General features: G+C 43.6%; 1 protein-coding gene and 1 pseudogene across 1 annotated transcript; both read right to left on the bottom strand.

Moving 5' to 3' along the window:
* Positions 1 to 379: 379 nt before the first annotated feature.
* On the bottom strand, positions 380 to 12,192 carry LOC111969327 (neuronal acetylcholine receptor subunit alpha-3-like). The gene is given in 8 exon segments (XM_023995390.3): positions 380 to 833; positions 958 to 3,436; positions 3,535 to 4,780; positions 5,329 to 5,438; positions 8,182 to 8,226; positions 10,865 to 10,890; positions 10,893 to 11,006; positions 11,960 to 12,192. Coding segments are annotated over 7 exon segments (1,728 nt in total). The 5' UTR covers positions 12,021 to 12,192; the 3' UTR covers positions 380 to 833; positions 958 to 3,310.
* A 1,917-nt stretch (positions 12,193 to 14,109) lies between these two features.
* Positions 14,110 to 26,026, bottom strand: LOC111969328 (neuronal acetylcholine receptor subunit beta-4-like; annotated as a pseudogene).
* Positions 26,027 to 26,411: the final 385 nt, after the last annotated feature.

The following is a 26,411-nucleotide window of genomic DNA, read 5'->3' as shown; positions in this document are numbered from 1 at the left end:
AAAATATTTCAGTGCCTTTTGAAAGGGGTATGGTTGTAGGCGTCAGGCACACCGGTTTGAGTGTGTCAAGAACTGCAACACTGCTGGGGTTTTTCACGTTCAACAGTTTGTGTATCAAGAATGGTCCACCACCCAAAGGACATCCAGCCAACTTGACACAACTGTGGGAAGCATTGGAGTCAACATGAATCAGCATCCCTGTGGAACGCTTTTGAAACCTTGTAGAGTCCATGCCCCAACGAATTTAGGATGTTCTGAAGGCAAAAGGGGGTGCAACTCCTAATGTTTTGTCCACTCAGTGTGTGTCAAATAATGTCTAAGAGCAATGACCTATCCAGATAGTAAAAAGATCCTTACCAATCACCTGGATGGAAAGGAAATTATCTCCTTTTCCTTGCACTTCAGATAATGGAAACTGGGTTTTAGAGAACACACAGCTGTAATTGCCAGTCTGTTGGCCAGTAACACTTTTCATGGTGAAAAGGGTGTCTTCTTGTATAGTTCTCTTATGTTGCACTACAACRCCGTTAATGCACAAGTAAACATATGCCACTTTGTCTTCATTGCGCCCATGTGTACTACATTTTACCACTAGGTCACTTCCCTCCATTATCGTTCCTGTAGTAGTCCAATAGATCTTTGCTGGAAAAATCTTCTTGGCTAATATTTCAGAAAATAAAAAGTATTTGGCGCATAAAATATCTGCAATATGTAAATCGTTTATGTGTAGAGTATCATAGTGTAATTATCTAAAAGAGAATTCAATCATCTTCAATAATGAATGGACTTTGACCTGCCTGTGTTTTGGACCATGGCCTCTCTTGACAAGGCACCTTAAGAGGAGAAAATACATTCAAAAGATACAACATAGACCAATTTAAATAGCAACATGTGAAATAGATTTGAATTCAATTAAAACTAAATCAATATCAGGTTAATTTTCATAAATATACTCACACAGGATGAGGATGAACATGATCATTGTGTTCAAGTCTTGTTGAAACACTTGTTGGTTGACTCTTTCTACCTTGTGCATTTGTGGTATGGACCTGAAACTAGACAGGGATTCTTTTAGTTGAGACATGTTAACTAAGAATAGTGAATACGAATTGCGTCATTTCCTGTATTTGTAGGACTGTCGCAGCTGCAAGATATGTTTGCACCACAGACCTGGAGGATTATATGTATTATTTAACATTGACCATGTATAACTCAAAAGAACAACAGGTGCACGGAATCAATGATCTCAACTTGCTTTCTTCTCAAATGAAAATATGCAAAATGATATCATACTGACAAAAACACTGGGACAATTCTTAAGTGTGACCGACAGGGACAGAACGCATGCAATGCAACTCTTCAGGTCTCAGACAAGGATACACATCACACAAGTGTGGTCATGGAACCATTGCTGTTCTGTAAATGCACTCATCCCCTCAGCCCCCCACAACCTTCAGTCTTTAGTACTGTCTGTTACAGATCTCCCCCTCAGATAACTAGTTCACTTAAATGAGCCCTGAGTGAGCTTTAATTCAATCAATCAGCAGGGGGAATGTTATCAGAAGGGATGGAGTACTACAGTATGTGACTGTGCTGGCTAACATCCAGTTACGATTCAGTGACAACCTGATTACAGTTTACTGACTACAACATACAGCCACAGAAACAACATTCAGAGATTCCATGTCTGCCTAAATGTAGGATTGAAATGCTCCCCAAAAATCCTCTTTAAAATGTATCACTCTCTATCATAGATACCACAGGCCATAGATATCTATAACTCATAATTGTGCATTTCTTCCTCTTGTACACCAAACTGTTTTTTGAATGATGGTACAACATAACAAGAGATCTCAACCACATCCTCCTTATTAACAGAGAGTATAAGTAGTGTCAAGATAAAGCAGGAGAAATGCTCTTTGGCATAGCGGTAGGATGGTGAGATGAAGACCGTAGCCCAGGCCCCAGACTAATGATGTACTTCATCACCAGGTCTCCATATTGATTGTGGTCCAATAAAGCAGAAGGGGGCCCGGGCCAGAGAGGGGAGGCAGGCAGGGAGCTAGAGAGGCAGGGATGGGAAGTCAGGCTGGGAGGCAGAGAGGATGTAACAGGGTTATACCCAGCCTCTACATGGCCTTGCTGCTACTGATAATCGCATCTACATCCTGCCTGCCAGCTGGACCTCCAAACTCAATTTTCATAAGGGAGAGAAATATCGATTTGGGAATGCAATGAGTTTACAGGTAGGTTAGCATGTGTTCAGTCCACTGCAGAAGTCACTTCATCCTATGACCATGGATCATGGCAGACAGACGTTTCTGTTGAAAGAGCCTTTAGAGAGCTGTTTTCAAAGTCGTGTGTGCTTCGCCAGACCAAATAAAAAAACTGTCTTTGATTGCAAACATATGGTAAGTGACCACTGGATCATATTGTGGTCACTTGTAGTAGCAGATAATAACCACATGGTGTCACCCCTCACAGCACAATGAAAAGCATTTCAGGTTGCATTCATAGTTTTTCCACATTCACCTATATGGTGTAATAACGTTACCCATCCTGCATCATAGCCTTTTAATGTTCAACAGTTTGTGATTTCTATGAATAGCTTATCCGTATATTATATGACACTGTGGTTCATTGAAACCTTAATGAGCATTAGAATCAGATTGAAATGGTACTGTATAGTTGTAGTAAACAAGAACATACAGCATGTGTTTATAGGATACATTAATATTTCACAAAATAACAATATCAGAATGACTCAGTGATATTCAACATTTGAAAACATGATATGACTTCAATAAGCTGTGAAATTGACTTGAGACACTTGTTGTGTACTTTTGGAAAGCCCCTTTAAGCAGTCATTGCTATGTACATGTTTGGGATCCTTTGGTCCAATAGATGTTCCTTTAGCCACGGTCCTTTTGTTGACGATAGTGTGGTTATTTGTGCCAGTCATAATCAAGTGACACTATGATGAAGTCATTTACACAAAGCAAACAAAAAGGGAATGGGTAGGCAGCAGTACGGGAGTTATACGTTGCCATGGTTTCAGAGTCTGGTCCTCAGGAGCTAAGTGATCACTACTACACCAGACTTCAGCAATAAGAAACGTATCTACATACTGAGAAGTGACATGGAACAGCTGGCAGCAGCTTGCCTTCCTCCATAATCTGGTTCCCTTCCGTTCACAGTATTGGTTCGTCTCAGCTTCTTTGGTCTGCATCACTGAGTGATACACAAAATGACTGTGCATGTATGATTTAAAACACTCAGTCACTGTGTAATTGCTGTGTGTATGAGTGGGTCACATATCGAACAATAGGAGGGGCTGGATAAAGAGCCCAGCGGTCCCCAGGATACACACCAAGATGAACACCCACAGGAATATCCTGTCGATCACCATGGCAACGTACTTCCAGTCATCCTGGACCTGAAAGACAGTTGTCAGAGACACTAAATGGTAGATATAGACCTTGAATATTTTCTTAGCTATTGTGAATGATATACATGTGATACGTCTCGACTTACCTCCTTGGCTTCGTTCTGTATTCTCATGTTTTCGGCGATGTACTTGACACTTTCCATGGCCTCCCTGACCTCCGGTGAGAAGTGAGGGGACAGGGTCCTCACCCTGCCATCCAGAGACTCTGAGCTGGAGCAGGAGCTTCCACCGCCTCCACAGACCCCCCCAATCCCAGCAGCCCCTCCTCCACTGTGGGTCCCGATGCTCCCCACCCCTCCACCCTCTCTTCCCATATCAGTGGGCAGCTTGGTGGACCTCTGGCGCCAGCAGCAGTTGCAGCGGCCCTCGCGACACAGGAATCTGGAGCCCGCATTGACCGAGTCACCACCACCACCAAGGCTAAGGTTATTGAGGTTGGTGAGCTCTGTGCTGATGAAGAGGCGCTGTCGCTGGGCCAGGCTTGGGAGCACACTGGCAGCCACGGTGGAGACCAGGGCCTGGGGCTTCTGCTGCCCCTGCAGGGTTCCTGTGGTGTGGACCGCACAGGGTCGCGAGGCTGGGGGCATCAGCTGCTGAACCACCCCCCCAGGCAGCCTGTCAGGGTCCCTCTCCGGCCGGGTCATGAACATGACCCTGGGTAGAAGCCCCAGGAAGACACTGCGCACCCAGCACGGCATGGTGTGGGTCTTGGGCGTGCGGTAGTGCACGTTCAGCACGAACACGGTGATGACAATGGAGAGGGTGACGAAGATCATGGTGAAGAGGAGGTACTCCCCGATGAGGGGGATGACCAGCGACGTAGACGGGATGGTTTCGGTGATGACCAGGAGGAACACAGTGAGAGAGAGGAGGACGGAGATACAGAGGGTGATCTTCTCCCCACAGTCAGAAGGCAGGTAGAAGACCAGCACAGTGAGAAAGGAGATGAGCAGACAAGGGATGATCATGTTGATGGTGTAGAAGAGAGGCAGCCGTCTGATGTACAGGGAGTAGGTGATGTCTGTGTAAATCTCCTCACAGCAGTTGTACTTGATGTCGTGTTTGTAACCCGGGGCGTTGATAATCGTCCACTCGCCACTCTCCCAGAAGTCATGGAGGTTGATGGTGGAGCCAATCAGAACCAGGTCTATCTTGGCCTTGTCATACGTCCAAGAGCCAAACTTCATGGTGCAGTTCTGGTAGTCGAAAGGGAAATAGGTGACGTCAATCTTGCAGGAGCTCTTGAAGATGGCCGGAGGGATCCAGGTCACATCCCCATTGTAGCGAAGCAGGGCCTTGGTCTTATCGTCCACCTGGAAATCTCCTACTGCACTGTGGCGCAGAGAGAGAGAGAGGGGAGGGTGGAGGAGACAGCGAAAGAGAGAGAGAAAGAAACAGTGGGGGAGAGAAAGGGAGAGAGATAGAGAGCGAGAGATAGAGAGCGAGAGATAGAGAGGGAAAGAGAGAGAGAGAGAGAGAGACAGAGACAGCGAGACAGAGACAGAGACAGAGAGACAACAGGGATGGAGGAGGGTGGATGAGTCATTGAAGATTACACTGGAAGAATGTAATATAAACAACAGACTGTTGTCCTTCAGCTAAATTAATCAGAAAGAAGCCCTGAGGCTCCATCATTTGATAACACTGTCTAATAGACTTTACATGCACGCCATTAAGAATATTTAGTAACTACATAAATAATCTACAGTATATGATGGTCTAATATAAGAAATGAGTGTCATGTCCTGGTTTTGGATCATCTACTCTGTCATTTCAATGTCATCGAAGAAATCCTTGAACTCAGTTATGCATGGTACATATTATTATTGCAATTGCATGGATCAATATTGTTGTGTAGACGTAACTCTTGTTTAACTCACTTATTGTACAGCACGATATCTGGCTTCCATATCCTGCTGGAAGGCACTCGAATGAACTCCACTCCTCCAAAGTCTTTGGGATCCCACCTCAGTTTGTAGTCATTCCAGATCTGAAGAGGTAGTCGGTTGTCTCATATCATTAGATACAACTCTTTTATAAAACACACACACATTTCAAATTCTACGTTCTATATGTTTGACCCATTGACAGTTAACGGATGGACACGTTTTTTGAACCAAATATCCACATCTGTGGTAACAACCCTACACCATTCAAATCCGTTAATTGAATGGTTAATTTGACGAAACAGTTATGGCTTTCTTATGACCTAAGAGGGAGAATATGTAAGTGACACAGTCCTACAGCACAGAAGTTGTGTCTCCCCTGAGACTTGACCTATGACCTCCAGGTCTAAAGCTACTGTTTCATCTAATTAACCATTCAATTAACGGATGGCCACGTTTTTCAATGAAGTGGTTCTTCACAACCCTCTTGTGATTGGCTCGGCTGTATTGACATGTGACTGGGTTGTTACCATATACACACGGTCCCTTATACTAGGTATGTTGACAAACAGATGGTCATGTATAAGATGAATGAGGGTTAAGCACAGATGTGGATATGTGGTTCAGATTAATATGGATCTGGAAACCAGTTCCGGGTTAATTTCCCTCAGAATGAGCTCATCTTAGCGTGTATCATAACAATATCACCAGCACCAACCATGTGACAAAACCAGAAAACCATGCAACAGTACAGTCCCTTGTATTCTCTGTAGCCCTACACCATGTGAGCATATACTGTGCCTTATATCTGGATAGAAATGTAACCCAGTCATGGCATATTATCTCTGGATATTATCTCTGGATTTTATCTCTGGATATAATCTCCAGATATCATCTCCGGATATCATCTCTAGATATCATCTCTGGATAGAAATGTAACCCAGTCATGGCAGGGTAAATCTATGGCTCATAAACCTCTGTCAGAAGGTTAATATCCGGAGGGTTAAAAGCATTTTCCTGATGAATAATGTAAGATATCATTATGGCCTCCAGGAATCATGTATGATAGTTTATTGATATATATATATATATATATTTTTTTTTTACCTTTATTTAACTGGGCAAGTCAGTTCTCTGGGATATGTGGGACGGTAGCGTCCCACTTGGCCAAAAGCCAGAAAAAATGTAGAGCGCCAAATTCAAATATATTACTATAAAAATCAATCTTTCATGAAATCACACATGAAAGACACCAAATTAAAGCTACACATGTTGTGAATCCAGGCAACATGTCTGATTTCAAAAAGGATTTACGGCGAAAGCACACCAAACAATTATGTTAGCTCAGTACATAGCCACAGAAAAACATAGCCATTTTCCCGGCAAAAGATAGTAGTCACAAAATGCAGAAATAGAGATAAAATTAATCACTAACCTTTGATGATCTTCATCAGATGACACTCATAGGACATCATGTTACACAATACATTTATGTTTTGTTCGATAATGTGCATATTTATATCCACAAATCTCGGTTTACATTGGCGCCATGTTCAGAAATGCCTCCAAAAATATCCGGAGAAATTGCAGAGAGCCACGTCAAATAACAGAAATACTCATCATAAACTTTGATGAAAGATACATGTTTTACATAGAAATAAAGATACAATTGTTCTTAATGCAACCGCTGTGTCAGATTTTTTTTTTTTATTACGTAAAAAGCACACCATGCAATAATCTGAGACGGCGCTCAAAAATAACAACATTTCTCCGCCATGTTGGAGTCAACAGAAATACGAAATTACATCATAAATATTCCCTTACCTTTGATAATCGTCATCAGAATGCACTCCCAGGAATCCTAGTTCCACAATAAATCATTGTTTTGTTCGATAATGTCCAATACTTATGTCTAAGTAGCTACTTTTGCTAGCATGTTTAGTGCACATGTCCAAACGCTCGCGCAGATCCAGGCGAACTCAGACGAAAACGTCATAAAGTTATATAACAGGTCGAATAAACTGGTCAAACTAAGTAGAGAATCAATCTTCAGGATGTTGTTATCATAACTATCCATTAACGTTCCAACCGGAGAATTCCTTTGTGTCTCTAGAAGTTATGGAAAGCAAGAGGATATCGTTTGGAACGCGTGTGACCAGGAACTGGCATTCTGCCAGACCAATGACTGAAACACCTCCCATCCGGCCCCACATAACACTAGAGGCTTCATTCCACGTTCTACAGACTGTTGACATCTAGTGGAAGGCGTAAACAGATCCATATCTTACAGGGAATTGAATAGGCGATGAGTTGAACATTGACCAGTCTCAGAATTCTCACTTCCTGTTTGGATTTTTTCTCAGGTTTTTGCCTGCCATATGAGTTCTGTTATACTCAAAGACATCATTCAAACAGTTTTAGAAACTTCAGATTGTTTTATATCCAATAGTAATAATAATATGCATATATTAGCATCTGGAACAGAGTAGGAGGCAGTTCACTATGGGCACGCAATTCATCCAAAAGTGAAAATGCTGCCCCCTATCACAAAGAAGTTTTTAAGAACAAATTCTTATTTACAATGATGGCCTACCACTGTCAAACCCTAACCCGGACGGCACTGGGCCAATAGTGCACCACCCTATGGGACTCCCAATCACAGCCGGTTGTGATACAGCCTGGAATCAGACCATGGTCTGTAGTGATGCCTCTAGCACTGAGATGCAGTGCCTTAGACCGCTGCGCCACTCGGGAGCCCAGTAGGTCAGGTAGATGTAGTGGAGTGATTTGTTTAAACAGAAAATGTATATACACATACAGTAGGAGATGGATGAAGATTGTACTTACATGTCTCAGCCACAGGTTTGTCTCCATAATCTGGTTAACTTCATCCTGAGAAACAGAAAATAAGAATTTACTCTCAGAAGGACAAGTTGACCAGAGGCAAAATGCGGGGGTTCATGAACTGTAGGAATATTTCAGAGTTAGAAAGGGGGCACACTGTCAGGAGCAATCATCTCCCATACAGGATGGAAGGGTGAACAGAGCGTTCTGTCCTGGGTCTAACCCTGGCTGGAGTTACACAGGGAGGAGGACACTACAGTGAGAGGAGAGGAACACCTGGGTCCTCCAGCCCAGAGGCATGCCATACACTATATGACGGCTTCAACCTCTAGGCCCTCGGGCTGCAGGCTGTCTCTCACGATGTGCTAGTTAGGGCCTGACACTGTCTCAGCTCAGGTGGAAGGGAAGAGGGGAGTATGGAAAAATAAAAAAATAGAGAAAGAAGGAGAGAGAGGGAGATTCTCAATTGGGCAAAAGTCGGTCCTTTCCTCGACTCCTCTGTCCTCCTCTCCTCCATGACCCAGAAACCGATAAATGGTTGAGCGGTCGAGGAGGGCGTCAATAGGTTAGTAGGTGAACGGAGAAGTGTCCTCCACTCCTCTATATCCTCCTCTCACAGCGGATACTCATAAGTATCCTTTCGGTGGCTAGCGTGGAAGTGTTTTTGAATCTGTGACACACCCTTTGAATCAGCTGCTGTTTTTGTACAAGGAGTAAAGTATGGACACATTTAAAAATGATACGCTACTTATCTTCTCATCTATAAAATGTTTTCTACAACCAGCTTCATCAGTTTTGACCACTTTACACATTTATTTAGAGATTCCACCCCTATAAACGTTATTTGCCTGAGTGGAGAAGGACAGTCTCATTTCATACAAGCGCATTTGTTTCCACGTTTCCTCTACTCACCTTCGCTCCTCAATTACCTTTGAGGACAGAGGAGAGGAGGCGAACAAAAACAATGTAGATTTTCCCAGACAGACAGCGACAGACAGACAGACAGACCAACAGACCGACAGACAGAACCCAGCTCATAACATTAACCATTAATGTGTCCTGATGAGCTCCCAGGAGACACTCTAGGTGTTGGCTCTAAGATGAGGAAGACTGCTGCAGGTCGATACAGTACAGGTGGTTCTGGGGTTGCAGAACTAGGCCAGCCCTGTATGTCCCTCCAGGCAGACTGATGAACCAGTGACTGTACATTATTTAAATGAGAGATTATGTCTGAGCCACCTGGAAGAATGGGCATTTTAAATTAACTAATAATCCAGCTGTAAGTAGGCTGAAGTATCCCAGTTGTAGAAGGGTTGGAGGGGCGTGAGGCATGGGGAGGAAATAATGGTAATCCATCAAATCAGGAAGTTCTTCTGTGCTGTTAAATGGGCTGAGGTCAGGGAAATATGAGAAATACTCTATCTCTGTGTCATGTTCAGTAAAGAGAGGTTCTGGATTGGAGCCCAGTTCCTCCAAAGGAAAGCTCTACAGAGGATATTTACTGAAATGGAATCGACTCGTGGTGGTCCTGTTTTATTCACTATTTAACGTGAACTTGCTCACAATGTGGAGCCATAATAAACACAGATCATGACAAGACATGGATAAGTGGTCCTTAACTGAATGTACCTAGCTTCTATCTGTCACAGTAATCACACAGGTTATTCCAATGCTAGTTGTATAAGGCCTGATGTAGCACAAAGTGGCCCAAATGTGTGTTTTTTTTATGTTATAAAGTATACACAGGGAGTAAGTTCCTGAGGGATTTTATGTGGCAATACCCAGCACATCAAGATCCCTGTTACATAAGGGTCCAGACAGTATTGTGGTATAATCTGTTCATTTGTGAATGACGCCCTTCTTCCCTCCCCTTTTTTGTGTAATTAAAGTAATCCACTCTGGGGCAGTTTGAGGCTGGCGAAACAGCTGCCACTCTCCTCGTCCAATCTCCTCACAGTGCGCCCGGCCAAAACCAGGCATTAAAACCAGGGGCACTCATTTGAAGTGGCAGTGATTGAGTGAAAGGGGCTGCCTGCACAGAGATGGGAGGAGTGAGGGAAGAGCTGAAATTTCCCCTCTTCTCTTGGCCAACCACACACCAACGTAGCCGTTCGCTGTGACAGGCTCCGCTGGGTCCAGGCTCAGGCTGATATCACCCACTAGCCCCAGAGAGTCTCATTTACAGCAGGACACATCTCAGGTGTCCTGGATAGCACCCGAACCATGCCCAACTCTTCACATTGGTCCCTCATACGAGACCATTCACATATAGTTGAGTTTGACACCTCCATCCTCCCACACAGCTGCTCTCAACATGGGCTTTCATCACCCTGAATCAATGCATATTAATTTAAGAGAATGCACAGAGGCTCTGTGCTCAATATGTTATTTATGGAATGATTTGTTTCTCCCTGTCAGAGCCTGGCCTCTCAAAGTCTGTACTGTGTGATATACGCTCCACTGTCCGAGAGTGGAACTCTCAAACCCCAGGGAGACATACAGCACAGCAGAGGCACTGAGGACGCAGTCACCATATCTCTCTCTCTCTCTCTCTCTCTCACCCCCCCCCCCACCCCCCCCCCCCCCCCCCCCCCCCCCACACACACACACACAAACACACACAAACACTCTCTCTCTCTCTCTCTCTCACACACACACACACACGCACACGCACGCACGCACTCACCACTTTGACCAGCTGGGACATGGACCCTCAAACTGCACGATAAACTGGGTAACAGACACATTCTCCACTGGGCGGATGTACTGATTGTAGCTGGAGAATATCACTGAGAACAACCTGTGTTCTGCCTCAGAGCAGGAGCCTCCTGAATAAGAGAGGTGGGGGTGGAGGGTTAGACATAGACAACATCAGTAAAACTTAAAGGTAAAGAACCTGTTGTAGCCTATGCTGATGGAGTGGACAAGTCCATCTTTCAGTATTCTTGTTGTAGAGTACACTGATCCTGAGTGACTAATTATTTTGGCCTTATTTGGTGTTCTCCTTAGCCAATGACAATCCCTCAATTGTCCCTATTTTCTAACTATATACTATATTTTCGTCCCTGAGTTAATTCAACAGGTAGGTTAGTTTTTTCGTTTTCAGTTAGACAGTTTTTTCCCAGTTTAGATTGCCAAGCAGGGAGAGTGGCATTATTTTCTTTGAAGGTCAGATTTCATACAGTAGCCTAATGCAAATGACTCAGACAGTAGGCTACCTTGGAATCAAAGAAATCGCACATCTGAGTGACCGAAGATTTACATCAAATGTCAGCAACATGCTTTGCTTTTCAATAAACGAAATAAATGTACAACCATTTATCAATGGTTTATATACAATGAATGGCACGTACCGTTTAAAATAAAAAATAGGTGCGACAAATATGGGAATGGTTTATAACGTTGACGTCTTTGCTGAAAGTATTAGGCTATAGCACATAATGAACAAAACGTCAGTTCTCCTGATTTTGAGGTTCACTAAAAACATCAGGAAACCACAAAAATCTGATATTTAACGGTCTACTTCTTAAAGACATCCACGCCAACAAATGTAAAAAACAATAGGCCAATAACTAAAATATAAAATGTAATTTATATTAATTGTGCCCTTTATAGGCGTTCCATGTATAGACTATCCATGCAACAAATACTCCGTTTTATCATTGTCATTATTGGCTATCATTATGTTCGGTATCTGATATTACTTGAATTGAATACAGCATGATTGCACTTAAAGCAACAAGTAGAGGGCTCATATCAAGGTAAACTATACGCTACTCACCCGACAAAAAGAAAAGAAAGAACGAACATGTGAAAAAAATGAAGACAAATTGGGCGTTCATTGTTAAGGAGTGCAGAAAATGAATCCTCAATCAGGACACGGACGACAAAGGGAGGCAGAAGAAGAGAGAAAGTGGGAAGTGGAAGTAATAAAAGCGCGCGGTGCCGACAAACTGCTACAGATGCTGGGGAGCAACGAGTGAGGGAGGGATGCAGGAGAGGGAGGGTGCGAAACCAGGGTAGTCAATCATAACGTCGCCACTATAACCCCCACGGCCGGGTAATTTCAGGAATTGGAATCACCTCGCCATTAGACTGCTTTCATATTCGACGTTTGTATCACTAATAACGAACGTCATGTATTTGATTTCTGGCCTCGGCCTGTAGAATGCAGTCTGTCAACTCAACAGAATCGATTGCTCAATTCTATTTGCGTGGGGCTAGGATACTATTTGGGTGGGTGTATGAGGACGTTACTGGAGTTCAGTTTACAAATTCAAGCGAAATTCCTTGTTGACAGTGAATCAATGATTCGTCCAGATGTATGAAAGCAGCTGATTATACCTGGCAGACTTGGTGTAGTCTGTTGTATAATGTAATGTGGCACACCATGTGAGTGTTAGAACTAAGGGGAAAAGTACAGTATCTGGGGTTTCAAAGGCAAGACCACTTCAATTCACGCGAAGCAAGATTTCCTCACCATGGACAGAGGTATACTGTTGCACCATTCAGTCATCGACGTCTTGTGCTGACGAGGTAACTTTTTACGTGCATTGTACAATATACTATTGTTCTTCAAGTCACAATGGACAGAAGAAGACCCAGGAAAAGGGTTAAACAGCAGCGTTACGATAAAACACTTACAACGCACCAATGTGTTTTACAGTGCGTGCAAGGTATTCAAGCAAAATTACAGGAAAAATATGATGGGGGTAGTTCCAAGAGAGGTCATCGACTGAGTCTGAAAGACGCTCTCAACTGCACTCACACTAAAGCACACACAAAGCCCAGGCCAGGCACCCCCACCCTCAAACCCCTCTTGACAAGCAACCTTCACACACCTCATATCGGAGGCTAGACTTCCATTAACCTGCAATCCCATTTTCATTTATTACTTCGGATGCAGCTTCAAACCATCAATCCACTTCCATTAAGAGTAGGAATCCTGCCTATTGCCACGGTCTCTCCTAAGGTATGTCAAAAATAATAATGGCTTGCTGCTGTAATCAATTCGGTGGGCTGTGTTAACATGTTACATCTGTGCTTATCGAGCTGATAAAACAGATGTGTGCTGTTATGTTATTGTCATGCCAGTGTGGCTGTATAGATAAAGCATTATTTACAATTATTTGAACACTATTATTGTAATTCCACCCCCAAAATCCAGACAAAACAAAAACCAGAAACATGAACATCAGGACATAGGTACAGTACTATAAACATTGGCAAGACAGACCAACAAAGATGATAAAGATCCCATTTAGTAGAGAGGCTACTCTTTCGGAGACGTGTAAGCATATTAGAAGGGTACAATCTGGTTCATCATGATTAGGTCAAAAGCACCAGCTTGCACATTTCCCTGATGTAGTGCCGATATACCTAAACACCCCAGTAGGCAGGTGATGTTCAAACTGGTCAGTTAATCACATAATCATCGTTGAGGTCAGTGAGATTCACTGATGTTTTATGAGTCAGGAAACAAAGCTGCTTTGCCTTGTCATTAGCAGCTGATGTGACAGAAAGTCAGGTATAAACAGGGCTCTGGCGATTGAAAATCAAAAGGAGAATGGTACTAGAGCGCAAAGAGAGTGCAGTGCAATGTCAACGGAGTGTCCAGAGTGGCTTCTACAATATGTGGCCAGTTTAGAATGGCGCAATATGTTTCACTATTAGGGCTTACTGCCTTTACGTTTCCTGTCTGTATGTTTCTGTTCATGGATTAAATCAGGAAACGTACATATAACCCAAATAAAAGAGTCCAATATTTTTTAAACTGGAACTGTTTATTGCTCAAAACCCTACATCTGTGGGGAATATCCCCAGTAATTCACATAGGTTATACGACGTGTAACTCATACCACCTAACCATTTTATATATGGGGTGTATCAGTTAGGATGCCTCTTTATAACACCCTAGCTTGAGTGCATAATGTTCTGAGCTACATGATTTTGCCCTTTATCCATCTTATCAACATGACCTAATATTCTTGATTTGCACTTTGAAAATTGCTTTAACTGAGTCAAGCTATTTTATTTTATCACACTGAACATCATTTCATGGAAGTACTCCACCACTTTAGATTCATATGGGTGTTAATGAATTTAATCAAACTCACTGAACTTTTTATACATTTATAGATTTTTTTCATGACACTTTACATTTCAACAACAGGGTGATATAACATGGATAGGAGTCAAATGATATCTGACATATCTCTGTATTATGTGGGTTATTACTCCACCCGGGTAATGTTTGTACTTTCAGTCTAGTTTTAGAGGGACATTCTTTGTATCTCTGCTTCAACTACATGAAGGAAGTCAACTCTTCATTGTACCATTGTGTCATGTTAGGACCAGTGAGTAGAAACAGAAAGAGACACTGAGACTTGTATTGCTGTAGCCACATGGCGTTGGTTGATGTTCTATGACCCTTATTTCTATGTATGACCACACATACTTCTTGGGGATGTTCAGGTATGGGGTGTGTCTGAGCTGGGCTGCTGGATGGGGACTATTGAATGCTGAATAGAGGCTGGAGGAAGAGACCCAGGGTTCCAGTCACACACCACTATTATAAAGATCCACAGGAACATACGGTCAACCACCATTGCTACATACTTCCAGTCCTCAATCACCTGGGAACACACAGAGAAACAGGTATGGTCACATTACTGTCATGCACCTGTGACATGCAGAAATTGGGTATGGCGCACAAATTGTGATTGAGTAAAAAATTATGCAAATGTAATATAAGATGAAGAAACAAAGCGAAAGCACCAGTCTAAATATGACTGAGCCAGACCTTGTAAAAGCTATTGACCCTTTCACCCCTCTCCTCTGCTGTTCTTAGCAGTTTTTGAAAGTGGACATTTTTCAAGCCTGGTCACCTCACTTTTACATTGATTTGTTTAAGAAAAGAATCTATTACAACAGTCTGGGTCATTTTACTGGATTTTATTCTCAACTACCTCACATCCTAGTATTCTTCATTCCTGTGTCTTTGAGGACCACAGAGTGTGCAGGCTTTTGTCCTAGCCCAGCACTTACACAACTGGTCCAGCTGATCACGGTCATGATCATTAGTGGAGCCAGGTGTTAAAGTACTAAGCTGTACACACTACGTCTCTGCGGACCAAGGTAATAAAAAAACACTGCTTTGAGTCCTAACTCCAGCTCATTTCACAACACTAACCCCATTGACACGGTCATGGTTCACTTACATTCTGGCTATCATCGTCCCCATCATGTGATCAGCCACGAAGCGGACCCCGTCCACTGCCTCCTGTACATCTCCCCCCAGTCTGGGCTGCCTCTCTGGCGGAGGTCCTGGGAGGAGGAGAAGCTGTTGGGCAGGAACTCGGTGGAGCGGGCTCCCCCTTCCTGAAGGTGTGGGTGTACCCCAGCGGAGCTGTGACTTTGTTGTAAAAATGTCCCGGGGAGGCGAAGGCCGAGGCAGAGGAGAGGAAGGCAGAAGAGGAAGACATGGCAGCAGCGGTGGCTATTTTGGACGTGTGGTGGCAGGGTAGCCCAGGTCCGCCAGGATGGACCTGCGAGCTCGGAGTTGTCTCTGCTGGCGTAGCGCTGGCGGGCAGAGTTATCTGCGGGCGTCTCATGAAGAGCAGATGGGGCAGCTTGTTGAGGAACACTACCTTGACCCAGGGGGGCATGGTGTGTGTGCTGGGGGACGGTGGTGTACGTTGAGCACACACACACTGTAATGATGGAGAAGGTCACCAGCACCATGGTGAACATTAGGTACTTCCCGATCAGAGGCACGTCCAGCGAGGTGGGAGGGACGATCTTGGAGATCAGGAGGAGGAACAGTGAGGGCCAGGAGGACTGAGATACACAGAGTCATCTCTCCCCACATCAGACGGCAGGTAGAAGACCAGGATTGCCAGAGAGGTGATGAGGACACAAGGGGATGATTAGGTTGATGGTGTAGAACAGCGGCTTCCTCTTGATGATGAAGTCATAGTGAGGTCCACGTAGGTAGGATCCAGAGGGTTAACCGTCCGCCTGCCCGGCAGGGCCAAGATGTCCCATTCCCACTGGAGTGAAGTCGTCCATGCTGGCCACCCCTGTCTTCAGGACCAAATCGAGCTCGGTGTGGTCGTAGGTCCATGACCGGAACTTGAGCGTGCAGTTCTGCTGGTCAAAGGGAAGTGCTTGACCTCGATCTTGCAGGCACTCTTATAGATGGCCGGAGGAAGCCAGACGATGCTGCCGTTGAACTGGACAATGGCATTGGTGAAGACTGTTACCTCAAGGTTCCATCCGCACTATGGAGAGAGTGATGAGGGAGGTAGGGGAGAGGACTCTATTACAGAAACGTATTATGTTTATGAGAAAATGTATTACAATCACACGTTAGATTTTCATGATCCGTAAATTACTAGAAAATGTGTTCATCATTTAGAAAATATATCTGGACAATGAATACTTACTTGTTATAGAGCACAATATCAGGTAGCCAGATGTGTCTGGAAGGAATACGAAGCTTGTCAATGCCATCATATTGAGAAGGGTCCCATGATAGCCTGTAGTCATCCCAGTGCTGGAGAGACAGGGGGTTATATACACTGCTCAAAAAAATAAAGGGAACACTAAAATAACACATCCTAGATCTGAATAAATGAAATATTCTATTAAATACTTTTTTCTTTACATAGTTGAATGTGCTGACAACAAAATCACACAAAAATTATCAATGGAAATCAAATGTATCACCCATGGAGGTCTGGATTTGGAGTCACACTCAAAATTAAAGTGGAAAACCACACTACAGGCTGATCCAACTTTGATGTAATGTCCTTAAAACAAGTCAAAATGAGGCTCAGTAGTGTGTGTGGCCTCCACGTGCCTGTATGACCTCCGACAACGCCTGGGCATGCTCCTGATGAGGTGGCGGATGGTCTCCTGAGGCATCTCCTCCCAGACCTGGCTAAAGCATCCGCCAACTCCTGGACAGTCTGTGGTGCAACGTGGCGTTGGTGGATGGAGCGAGACATGTCCCAGATGTGCTCAATTGGATTCAGGTCTGGGGAATGGGTGGGCCATCATAGCGTCAATGCCTTCCTCTTGCAGGAACTGCTGACACACTCCAGCCACATGAGGTCTAGCATTGTCTTGCATTAGGAGGAACCCAGGGCCAACCGCACCAGCATATGGTCTCACAAGGGGTCTGAGTATCTCATCTCGGTACCTAATGGCAGTCAGGCTACCTCTGGCGAGCACATGGAGGGCTGTGCGGCCCCCCAAAGAAATGCCACCCACACCATGACTGACCCACCACCAAACCGGTCATGCTGGAGGATGTTGCAGGCAGCAGAACGTTCTCCACGGCGTCTCCAGACTCTGTCACGTCTGTCACGTGCTCAGTGTGAACCTGCTTTCATCTGTGAAGAGCACAGGGCGCCAGTGGCGAATTTGCCAATCTTGGTGTTCTCTGGCAAATGCCAAACGTCCTGCACGGTGTTGGGCTGTAAGCACAACCCCACCTGTGGACGTCGGGCCCTCATACCTCCCTCATGGAGTCTGTTTCTTGACCGTTTGAGCAGACACATGCACATTTGTGGCCTGCTGGAGGTCATTTTGCAGGGCTCTGGCAGTGCTCCTCCTGCTCAAAGGCGGAGGTAGCTGTCCTGCTGCTGGGTTGTTGCCCTCCTACGGCCTCCTCCACGTCTTCTGATGTACTGGCCTGTCTCCTGGTAGCGCCTCCATGCTCTGGACACTACGCTGACAGACACAGCAAACCTTCTTGCCACAGCTCGCATTGATGTGCCATCCTGGATGAGCTGCACTACCTGAGCCACTTGTGTGGGTTGTAGACTCCGTCTCATGCTACCACTAGAGTGAAAGCACCGCCAGCATTCAAAAGTGACCAAAACATCAGCCAGAAGCATAGGAACTGAGAAGTGGTCTGTGGTCACCACCTGCAGAACCACTCCTTTATTGGCGGTGTCTTGCTAATTGCCTATAATTTCCACCTGTTGTCTATTCCATTTGCACAACAGCATGTGAAATTTATTGTCAATCAGTGTTGCTTCCTAAGTGGACAGTTTGATTTCACAGAAGTGTGATTGACTTGGAGTTACATTGTGTTGTTTAAGTGTTCCCTTTATTTTTTTGAGCAGTGTATTTTACATTGTAGTCATTTAGCACACACTCTTATCCAGAGCGACTTAGATAAGCAATTAGTGTTAAGTGCCTTGCTCAAGGGTACATAGAGACATGTTAAACCTAGTCGGCTCAGGGATTCGAACCAGAGACCTTTCAGTTACTGGCCCAGCGCTCTTAACTGATAGGCTACCCTCACTGTTCTGACTGTTACACTCAGTCACATAAGGACTCTCTGCCAACACCAGATCATTACCAATTACACAATTAATTATCATTGAAATGAAAAGTGGTGAAGGGTGTGGGCACAATTATCATTCTGTTCTGTTCCGGATTGTCTGAGTCAGAGGCATAGTTCTGCTTCAATTCAGGTTCAATGAGAAGGACACTGGAGCTGGAGACGGACGAGGGGACAGACTGAGTAATGAATGATTAATAGGATAGGACCATAATCTTCACACTTACCTGTGTGAGCCAAACATTGGTGGTCATAATCTGCTCTCTCTCATTCTGGAAATTAAAAAGGCGGTGGAGTGTTAGCTTCATTTAAAAACAGACTATTTACTATACGATACACAAAGCATGTTTAATGACAAAACACACATACAGATTCCAGCACACATTCATCTAGTGCACATGCTTGATTTAGAAGAGAGTAAAAGTGAGAGATGTGTTTTCACACTGAATAAATTCCCTGCACATGGGGTCAATTGTTAAGATAAATGACACCCTCGCCTGGGACACATCTGCCATCTGAGCGTCGTTGGACATGTTGATAAATCCACAGAGCGCTTGCATCAACTCTGAACAGCAAGTAAAATGAACACCCCTAAAAAGGAGTGGGCAGCAGAGTGGGCAAACCTCCAATGCACGCAGCAGCACAATGCTTTAAAACAAATATGTCACACTTCTCATACCATTACACTTTACAGGACATTCACATTTCAATTACCAAAGAGGAGGACAATAAGAGGCCATAAACAGAGAATGTATGTGTCCTGATGATATTCTCTGGGCCATGCCAGGGCAGGGAGGAAGGGAGGACCCTGTAAATCAGTGTGGGACTCCAACGTCCTCTCCTGAGGCAGATTTACAGCTCTTTCTTAGGCAATGAGCTGAAGTTTCAATCTGGACATGACAGAGACGTAGAGCCCTGCCAGATCCATCCTATACCCATGCTGTCATTAGGGCCAGGTCCTTTCAGTAGAATGTGTGTAAGTAATTAACATGGTTGCCACTGACTCCTCTGAGCTCTGCTCTCCCTTTCTGTTTTACCATCTCTGGTCTCTCCTCTCCCTCTGTGGTCTCCCTCATCTGCCCCATCTCTCCTCTCCGTCTCAGGGCCTCTAACTGGCTCTATGGAATGGCTATCATGAGACTGACCACACTGATGAGTTGGGCCAGGGACACCTGTAGTTTGACAGTGACCCGCTCTGTCCTGTTCACAGCTGGGCGGATCAGCTTGTTGTAGCGATCGTTTCTAAGCAGCCAGTTCATCAGACGCTCCTCTGAGTCCGCACAACTGCCACCTGTGGAAAGAGTCAACAGTGATTTGGAGATAATTGCGGAAAATAGTCAGAGTTGGTACCTTTATTGCAATTGTGTTATGACAATGAAAAAACTAGATTACTGTGTGATTAAAAAAAGACCCACTGGCTGAATCTGTTGTGTTTAGTCACTAGTTTTATAGCTGGACTGTCACGCCTGTCTTTTTATGTTGTTTAATGGAGTATGTTATATAGCTCTGTATGGACTGGATGAAAACTGTGTTGCTGACTTCAGTCTTTCAGTCTTTCAGCTCCCCAACCCAGGACAAAGAGGAGCAGAGCAAAACACCTACTGTGACACTTCCTGGTTTTTATACCCTTGCACTTGGAAGTGTTAAATACAGGGAGGCGTTGATGATAAAAAACGCTCTCTCTTCCCCCACCAGCCCTCCTCTATAGTGAGTAATGCTCTGTCATACAGTAGCAGAGGGTAGCTGAGTAGAACAGTCAGGAGAAATTGTTTTGGAGAAGAATGCTTAGTCAAATGGTACATGCCCTGGAGTAATCTACAATAGCTGCTAAGACTGTTGCACTGAAAAATATTAATTTGAAGATTCATGGTTTGATATTTGGTATTTTATTAGGATCCCCATTAGCTGTTGCGATAGCAGAAGCTACTCTTCCTGGGGTCCACACAAAACATGAAACATGAAATAATACTGAACATTAATAGACAAGAACAGTTCAAGGACAGATATACATACATTTAAAATGTTAAGTAGCCTACATTTCAGTACATACACACAATATCTAGATCAAATAGGGGAGAGGCGTTGTTTTTTTTAAACCAGGTTTGCTGTTTACTTGCGCAATCTTGGATGGAAGGGAGTTCCATGCAATCATGGCTCTTTATAATACTGTACATTTTCTTACATTTGTTCTGGATTTGGGGACTGTGAAAAGACCCCTGGTGGCATGTCTGGTGGGGTAAGTGTGTGTGTGTCCGTGCTATGTGTAAATTGACTATGCAAACAATTTGGAATTTTCAACACATTGTTTCTTACAAAAACAAGAAGTGATGCAGTCAGACGCTCCTCTAATTGTAGCCAAGGGAGACTGGCATGCATAGTATAGATTCACATTTACAGATTATGGTAGGTAAAAATAAGATACATGTTTTGACTATAGATCTCTTCCCAATAGTTTATTATCAGACAGGCCCATGTGCCAGTTTGTGCCATGCAATTACCACAAATCCTAATTATTGAGGTATAGTTTCATGTAGAGTTGAGAGTTCGGGAGTGTCCAACAGACAATAGACTGGTGCATGTTTTCATGGCTCCCCTATCATCAGTCACTTGGCTGGACTCCCATCAAACACAATGGGTCCTCTACAAGACAGATGGCATGTTGTCAAAGCCCTGGGAGGCTGCTGTCAAACATCCACACTCTTTACCCAGAGGTGAAGGGCACTGGCCAGTGTGTGTGTGTGTGTGTGGGTGTGTGTGTGTGTGTGTGTTGTGTGTGTGTGTGTGTGGTGTGTGTGTGTGTGTGTGTGTGTGTGTGTGTGTGTGTGTGTGTGTGTGTGTGTGTGTGTGTGTGTGTGTGTGTGTGTGTGTGTGTGTGTGTGTGTGTGTACAACTGGGTCTTGAAAGGGGAGACAGCCTATAGGGAGGAGGTAAGAGACCTGGCGGTGTGGTTGCAGGACAACAACCTCTCCCCCAATGTGAGCAAGACAAAGGAGATGATCGTGGACTATAGGAATAGAAAGGCCGAACAGGCCCCTATTAACATTGTCGGGGCTGTAGTGGAGTGTCAAGAGTTTCAAGGTCTTTGGTGTCCACATCACCAACGAACTATCATGGTCCAAACATACCAAGACAGTCGTGAAGAGGGCACGACACCACCTTTTCCCCCTCAAGAGACTGAAAAGATTTGGCATGTGTCCCCAGATCCTCAAAAAGTTCTACAGCTGCACCATCGAGAGCATCCTGACTGGTTGCATCACCGCCTGGTATGGTAACTGCTCGGCATCTGAGCAGAAGGCGCTACAGAGGGTAGTACGTACGGCCCAGTACATCACTGGGGCCAAGCTTCCTGCCATCCAGGACCTATACACTATGCGGTGTCAGAGGAAGGCCCAAAAAATGGTCAAAGACTCCAGTCACCAAAGTCATAGACTGTTCTCTCTGCTACAGCACGGAAAGCAGTACCAGAGCGCCATGTCTTGGTCCAAAAGGCTCCTTAACAGCTTCTACCCCCAAGCCATAAGACTGCTGAACAATTAATCAAATGGCTATTTACATTGACACTGTTTATTATCTATGCATAGTCACTTTACCCCTACCTACATGTACAAATTACCTCGACTAACCTGTACCCCCGCACATTGACTCAGTACCGGTACCCCCTGTATATAGCCTCGTTATTGTTATGTAATTTTCTCGTGTTATTTTTTATTTTACTTTTTAAATATTTTCTTAACTCTTTCTTGAACTGCATTGTTGGTTAAGGGCTTGTCAGTAAGCATTTCACGGTAAGCGCTACACCTGTTGTATTCGGCGCATGTGACAAATAACAGTTGATTTGAATGTACATTCCTTTTAATGGCAACAATTTAAAAGTGTGGCGTTGACATTATGTGATTGGCAGGAGAGGGCAGTGGTGTTAATAGTGACTGAATCAGCAACGGTTGACTTTTAAAAAGGTTACTCTGCTCTACGCTCCAGAATACTGCATTCTCAAAAATTGCATCTATGACGAGATTTGGAGGTGCATAATGCACCCTGTCTTTTGACCCAATAGAAAACAGCAGGCAAAAAACATCCTGTCATCTGGATTTCAGTGTTGGCCCTCAAGACATGCCAGAGGTCCTACTGATTACAGAACACTGTGGCATTTAGCTGCATGGTTAGAATATTACTGCCAGGTTCTCCACGCTGAGCACAGACAGACGATGTAGCCTGGTCACCAGCCAGGTCTGTGTGCTTTAGCCATTTGCCCTGGCTTTATTTTCAGGTCATACATGCTATGACAACGAACCAAACAAGGCAGAGTGGACAAGTTAAAAGCTACACATAGCATCTATCCCCGCTGTCAAATTCCCTTGCAAGAAGGTGCTGTAAATGACCATTGTACTGTATAGGCAAAGTGTGATATATGATCCTTTACTCTCCCAGTGACTTCCCTCTCTTCCTGAGAAGGGCCGGTCAGAGCTCCTTAATCATTGTTATTGTGGCCAATTGATGCCCATTTGTTGGAAACCTTTTAACCAAACTCCTCCTCTAACCACAGTACAGTGAATACACACATGTTTTCTATGATAATACCCAGAATGCCCTTATATTTGCTGACTGATTGTAAAGGCTACTGTAACAGGTTTGACTTAGTGCATCAGGATAAGAGAGAGCATTTGCATTGAAATATACACTATACAGTGCCTTCTGGAAGTATTCAGACCCCTTGACTTTTTCCACATTTTGTTACGTTACAGCCTTATTCTCATCAATCCACACACAATACCCCACAATGACAAAGCAAAAACAGGTTTTTAGAAAGAAAAAAAAATATTACAATTATTTTTATTCAAATCAAATCACATTTTATTTGTCACATGCGCCCAATACAATACTTACAAGTAATTAACCAACAATGCAGTTTTAAGACAAATACCTAAAGAAAAATAAGAAATAAAAGTAACAAATAATTAAAGAGCAGCAGTAAAATAACAATAGCGAGGCTATATACAGGGGGTACCGGTACAGAGTACATGTGCGGGGGCACCAGTTAGTTGAGATAATTGAGGTAATATATACATGTAAGTAGAGTTATTAAAGTGACTTATGCATAGATAATAACAGAGAGTATCAGCAGTATAAAAGAGGGGGGGGGGGTGCAAATAGTATAGCAGGGCAGAAATTTGACAAACTGACTTGTTGGAAAGGTGGCATCCTATGATGCCATGTTGAAAGTCACTGAGACCTTCAGTAAGGCCATTCTACTACCAATGTTTGTCTATGGAGATGCAAATAGTCTGGGTAGCCAATTGATGAGATGTTCAGTAGTCCTATGGCTTGGGTGGTAGAAGCTGTTTATAAGCCTCATGGACCTAGACTTGGCGCTCCAGTACCACTGCGGTAGCAGAGAGAACAGTATGACTAGGGTGGCTGGAGTCTTTGACAATTTTTATTTTATTTTACCATTATTTTACCAGTTAAGTTCAGACCCTTTAATCAGTACTTTGTTGAAGCACCTTTGGCAGGGATTACAGCATCAAGTCTTCTTGGGTATGACGCTACAAGCTTGGCACACCTGTATTTGGGGAGGTTCTCCAAATTTTCTCTACAGATCCTGTCAAGCTTTGTCAGGTTGGATGGGGATTGCTGCACAGCTATTTTCAGGTCTCTCCAAAGATGTTCGATCAGGTTCAAGTCCGGGCTCTGGCTGGGCCACTCAAGGACATTCAGAGACTTGTCCAGGCCTCCGACCTCACTAATACTGAATGGAAGCATGTCCCCGCAGCAATGTTCCAACATCTAGTGGAAAGCCTTCCCAGAAGAGGGGGGCTGTTATAGCAGCAAAGGGGGAGCAACTCCATATTAATGGCCATGATTTTGGAATGAGATGTTTGAGATGAGATGTTATGAGAAAAAATATATATATTTGTTAGGTGTGGTATGGTTACATAAGACAGAAGGCTATTTAAGGCAAAAAATGAAAGGTGGGTGGGCATATAATGCGAACATCTAGCAACCCAAAGGTTGAATTTTCAGTCTCATCACGAACAACTAGCTAATTATCCATTTTTCCACTACTAACTACTTTTTAGCTACTTTGCAACTACTTAGCATATTAGCTAACCCTTCCCTTAACCCTTTTAGCTAACCCTTCCCCTAACCCTTTAACCTAACTCCTAACCTTAACCCTACCCCTAGCGTAGCTAATGTTAGCCAGCTAGCTAGCATTAGTGTTAGCTACGTTGCCACAACAAATTGGAATTCGTAACATATCATACCTTTTGAAGATTCGTAACACTTTGTACATTTGCAAAATCGTATCATATTGTAGGTTTTGCATATTGGTAATATATCATACACATTGTAATTCATAACATATCATTTGAAATGGATGATGGATATCCATAAATTAATACATGCCATACCAAACGTAACATATCATACTAAATGGAGTGTGCCGGATTAAAGTAAATAATAAGAAATGCTCTTAGGCCAGGTTGGCTGATTAGCCTGTGAATGTTCTTCACTGCTTGTCCTATGTGCGACCTAATAAGGGGTAATACAAATATTGTTTTATTCTCTTGACAGTATTGTATCTAATTTATTTAAGACATATGATTGTTGAAATTAAGGCATCAATACATGTTGAACTATGTTCCTCTTTGATAATAAAATATACACCTTTATGCACTCATGGAAATTTGGCATTAAATTAAATAATTTCTTACATGCACTGTAGGTGAATTACAAAAGTGAACCTCCTTTCTGAAGATGTACAGTTATAACAACGACAAGAACAACAACCCATTGTAGAGAGATTTTTCAACTGAACTGACAATGCAATCGAAATTCACATACAAGAAATACTTACGTTTTAACAAAGTGAAAAGGAAAGCGAGGAGAGTGAGAGTCCGTGTCATTTTGACAGTGCCACGATATCCATCCGTGTCCTCATTCAGGAAGCCTAATACGAATAGGATCTAACGTGCTTACCGAGCATTCCCAACTCCTAAAAAGCTCCATACACGCGCGCCTGTCCGGCTCTACAAATAACGACACCCGCATTAGTTATAACAAATGTTTACTTAAAACGGTGTGTCTGTACCAGGTCGAGATTTGCAGCAGCGTTGGGATAGAAACGAGACCCTTTCCCCAACATACACCGTTCCACCTTCCTTACTCGTTGCGCATCGCTCTCACACACAACACGATCTCCTGAGCGCAAATCTTGGATCGACCAATTGCTATTTTCCATTCTTCCTTCAATGTTGATACTTAACCATGTGATCTGTTATAGGCAAATTTCTGTGATACTACTTAGGCTATAGACAATAACATTTATGACAATACAAATGTTTGTTTTCTTCATGTATTAATCCACAACAAAATCTATCAATCAAATGTATTTATAAAGCCCTTCTTACATCAGCAGATGTCACAAAGTGCTGTACAGAAATCCAGCCTAAAACCCCAAACAGCAAGCAATGCAGGTGTAGAAGCACGGTGGCTAGGAAAAGCTCCCTAGAAAGGCAGGAACCTAGGAAGAAACCTAGAGAGGAACCAGGTTATGAGGGGAGGCCAGGCCTCTATCAAATCTATATTCATATGACCATATATGACCATAGTGCCATGGGTTGAATCTAGACCACTATACTGTATGTATGCTAGTTTAAAAAATATATATATATTATTTTCCCAATATCAAACCTGCCACATAAGTCACCAAAACACCAATTAGGTCACATGATGACCTACAGTAAGTTACCCTAAATGGATATTTCTCACTTAACTGACAACCAAGTGGACTGGAGCCCTTTATGACACTTTGTATTAGTGTCCATATTGTGTTAGACGATCAGAAGAGTGTCTGTCCCCTCATCAGATGGCATGA

The sequence above is a fragment of the Salvelinus sp. IW2-2015 genome, linkage group LG10, assembly GCF_002910315.2.
Source record: "Salvelinus sp. IW2-2015 linkage group LG10, ASM291031v2, whole genome shotgun sequence".
NCBI classification, from domain to species: Eukaryota; Metazoa; Chordata; class Actinopteri; order Salmoniformes; family Salmonidae; genus Salvelinus; species Salvelinus sp. IW2-2015.
Note: the sequence above shows the minus strand (reverse complement) of the source record. Positions and strands in the feature narration are given on the sequence as shown.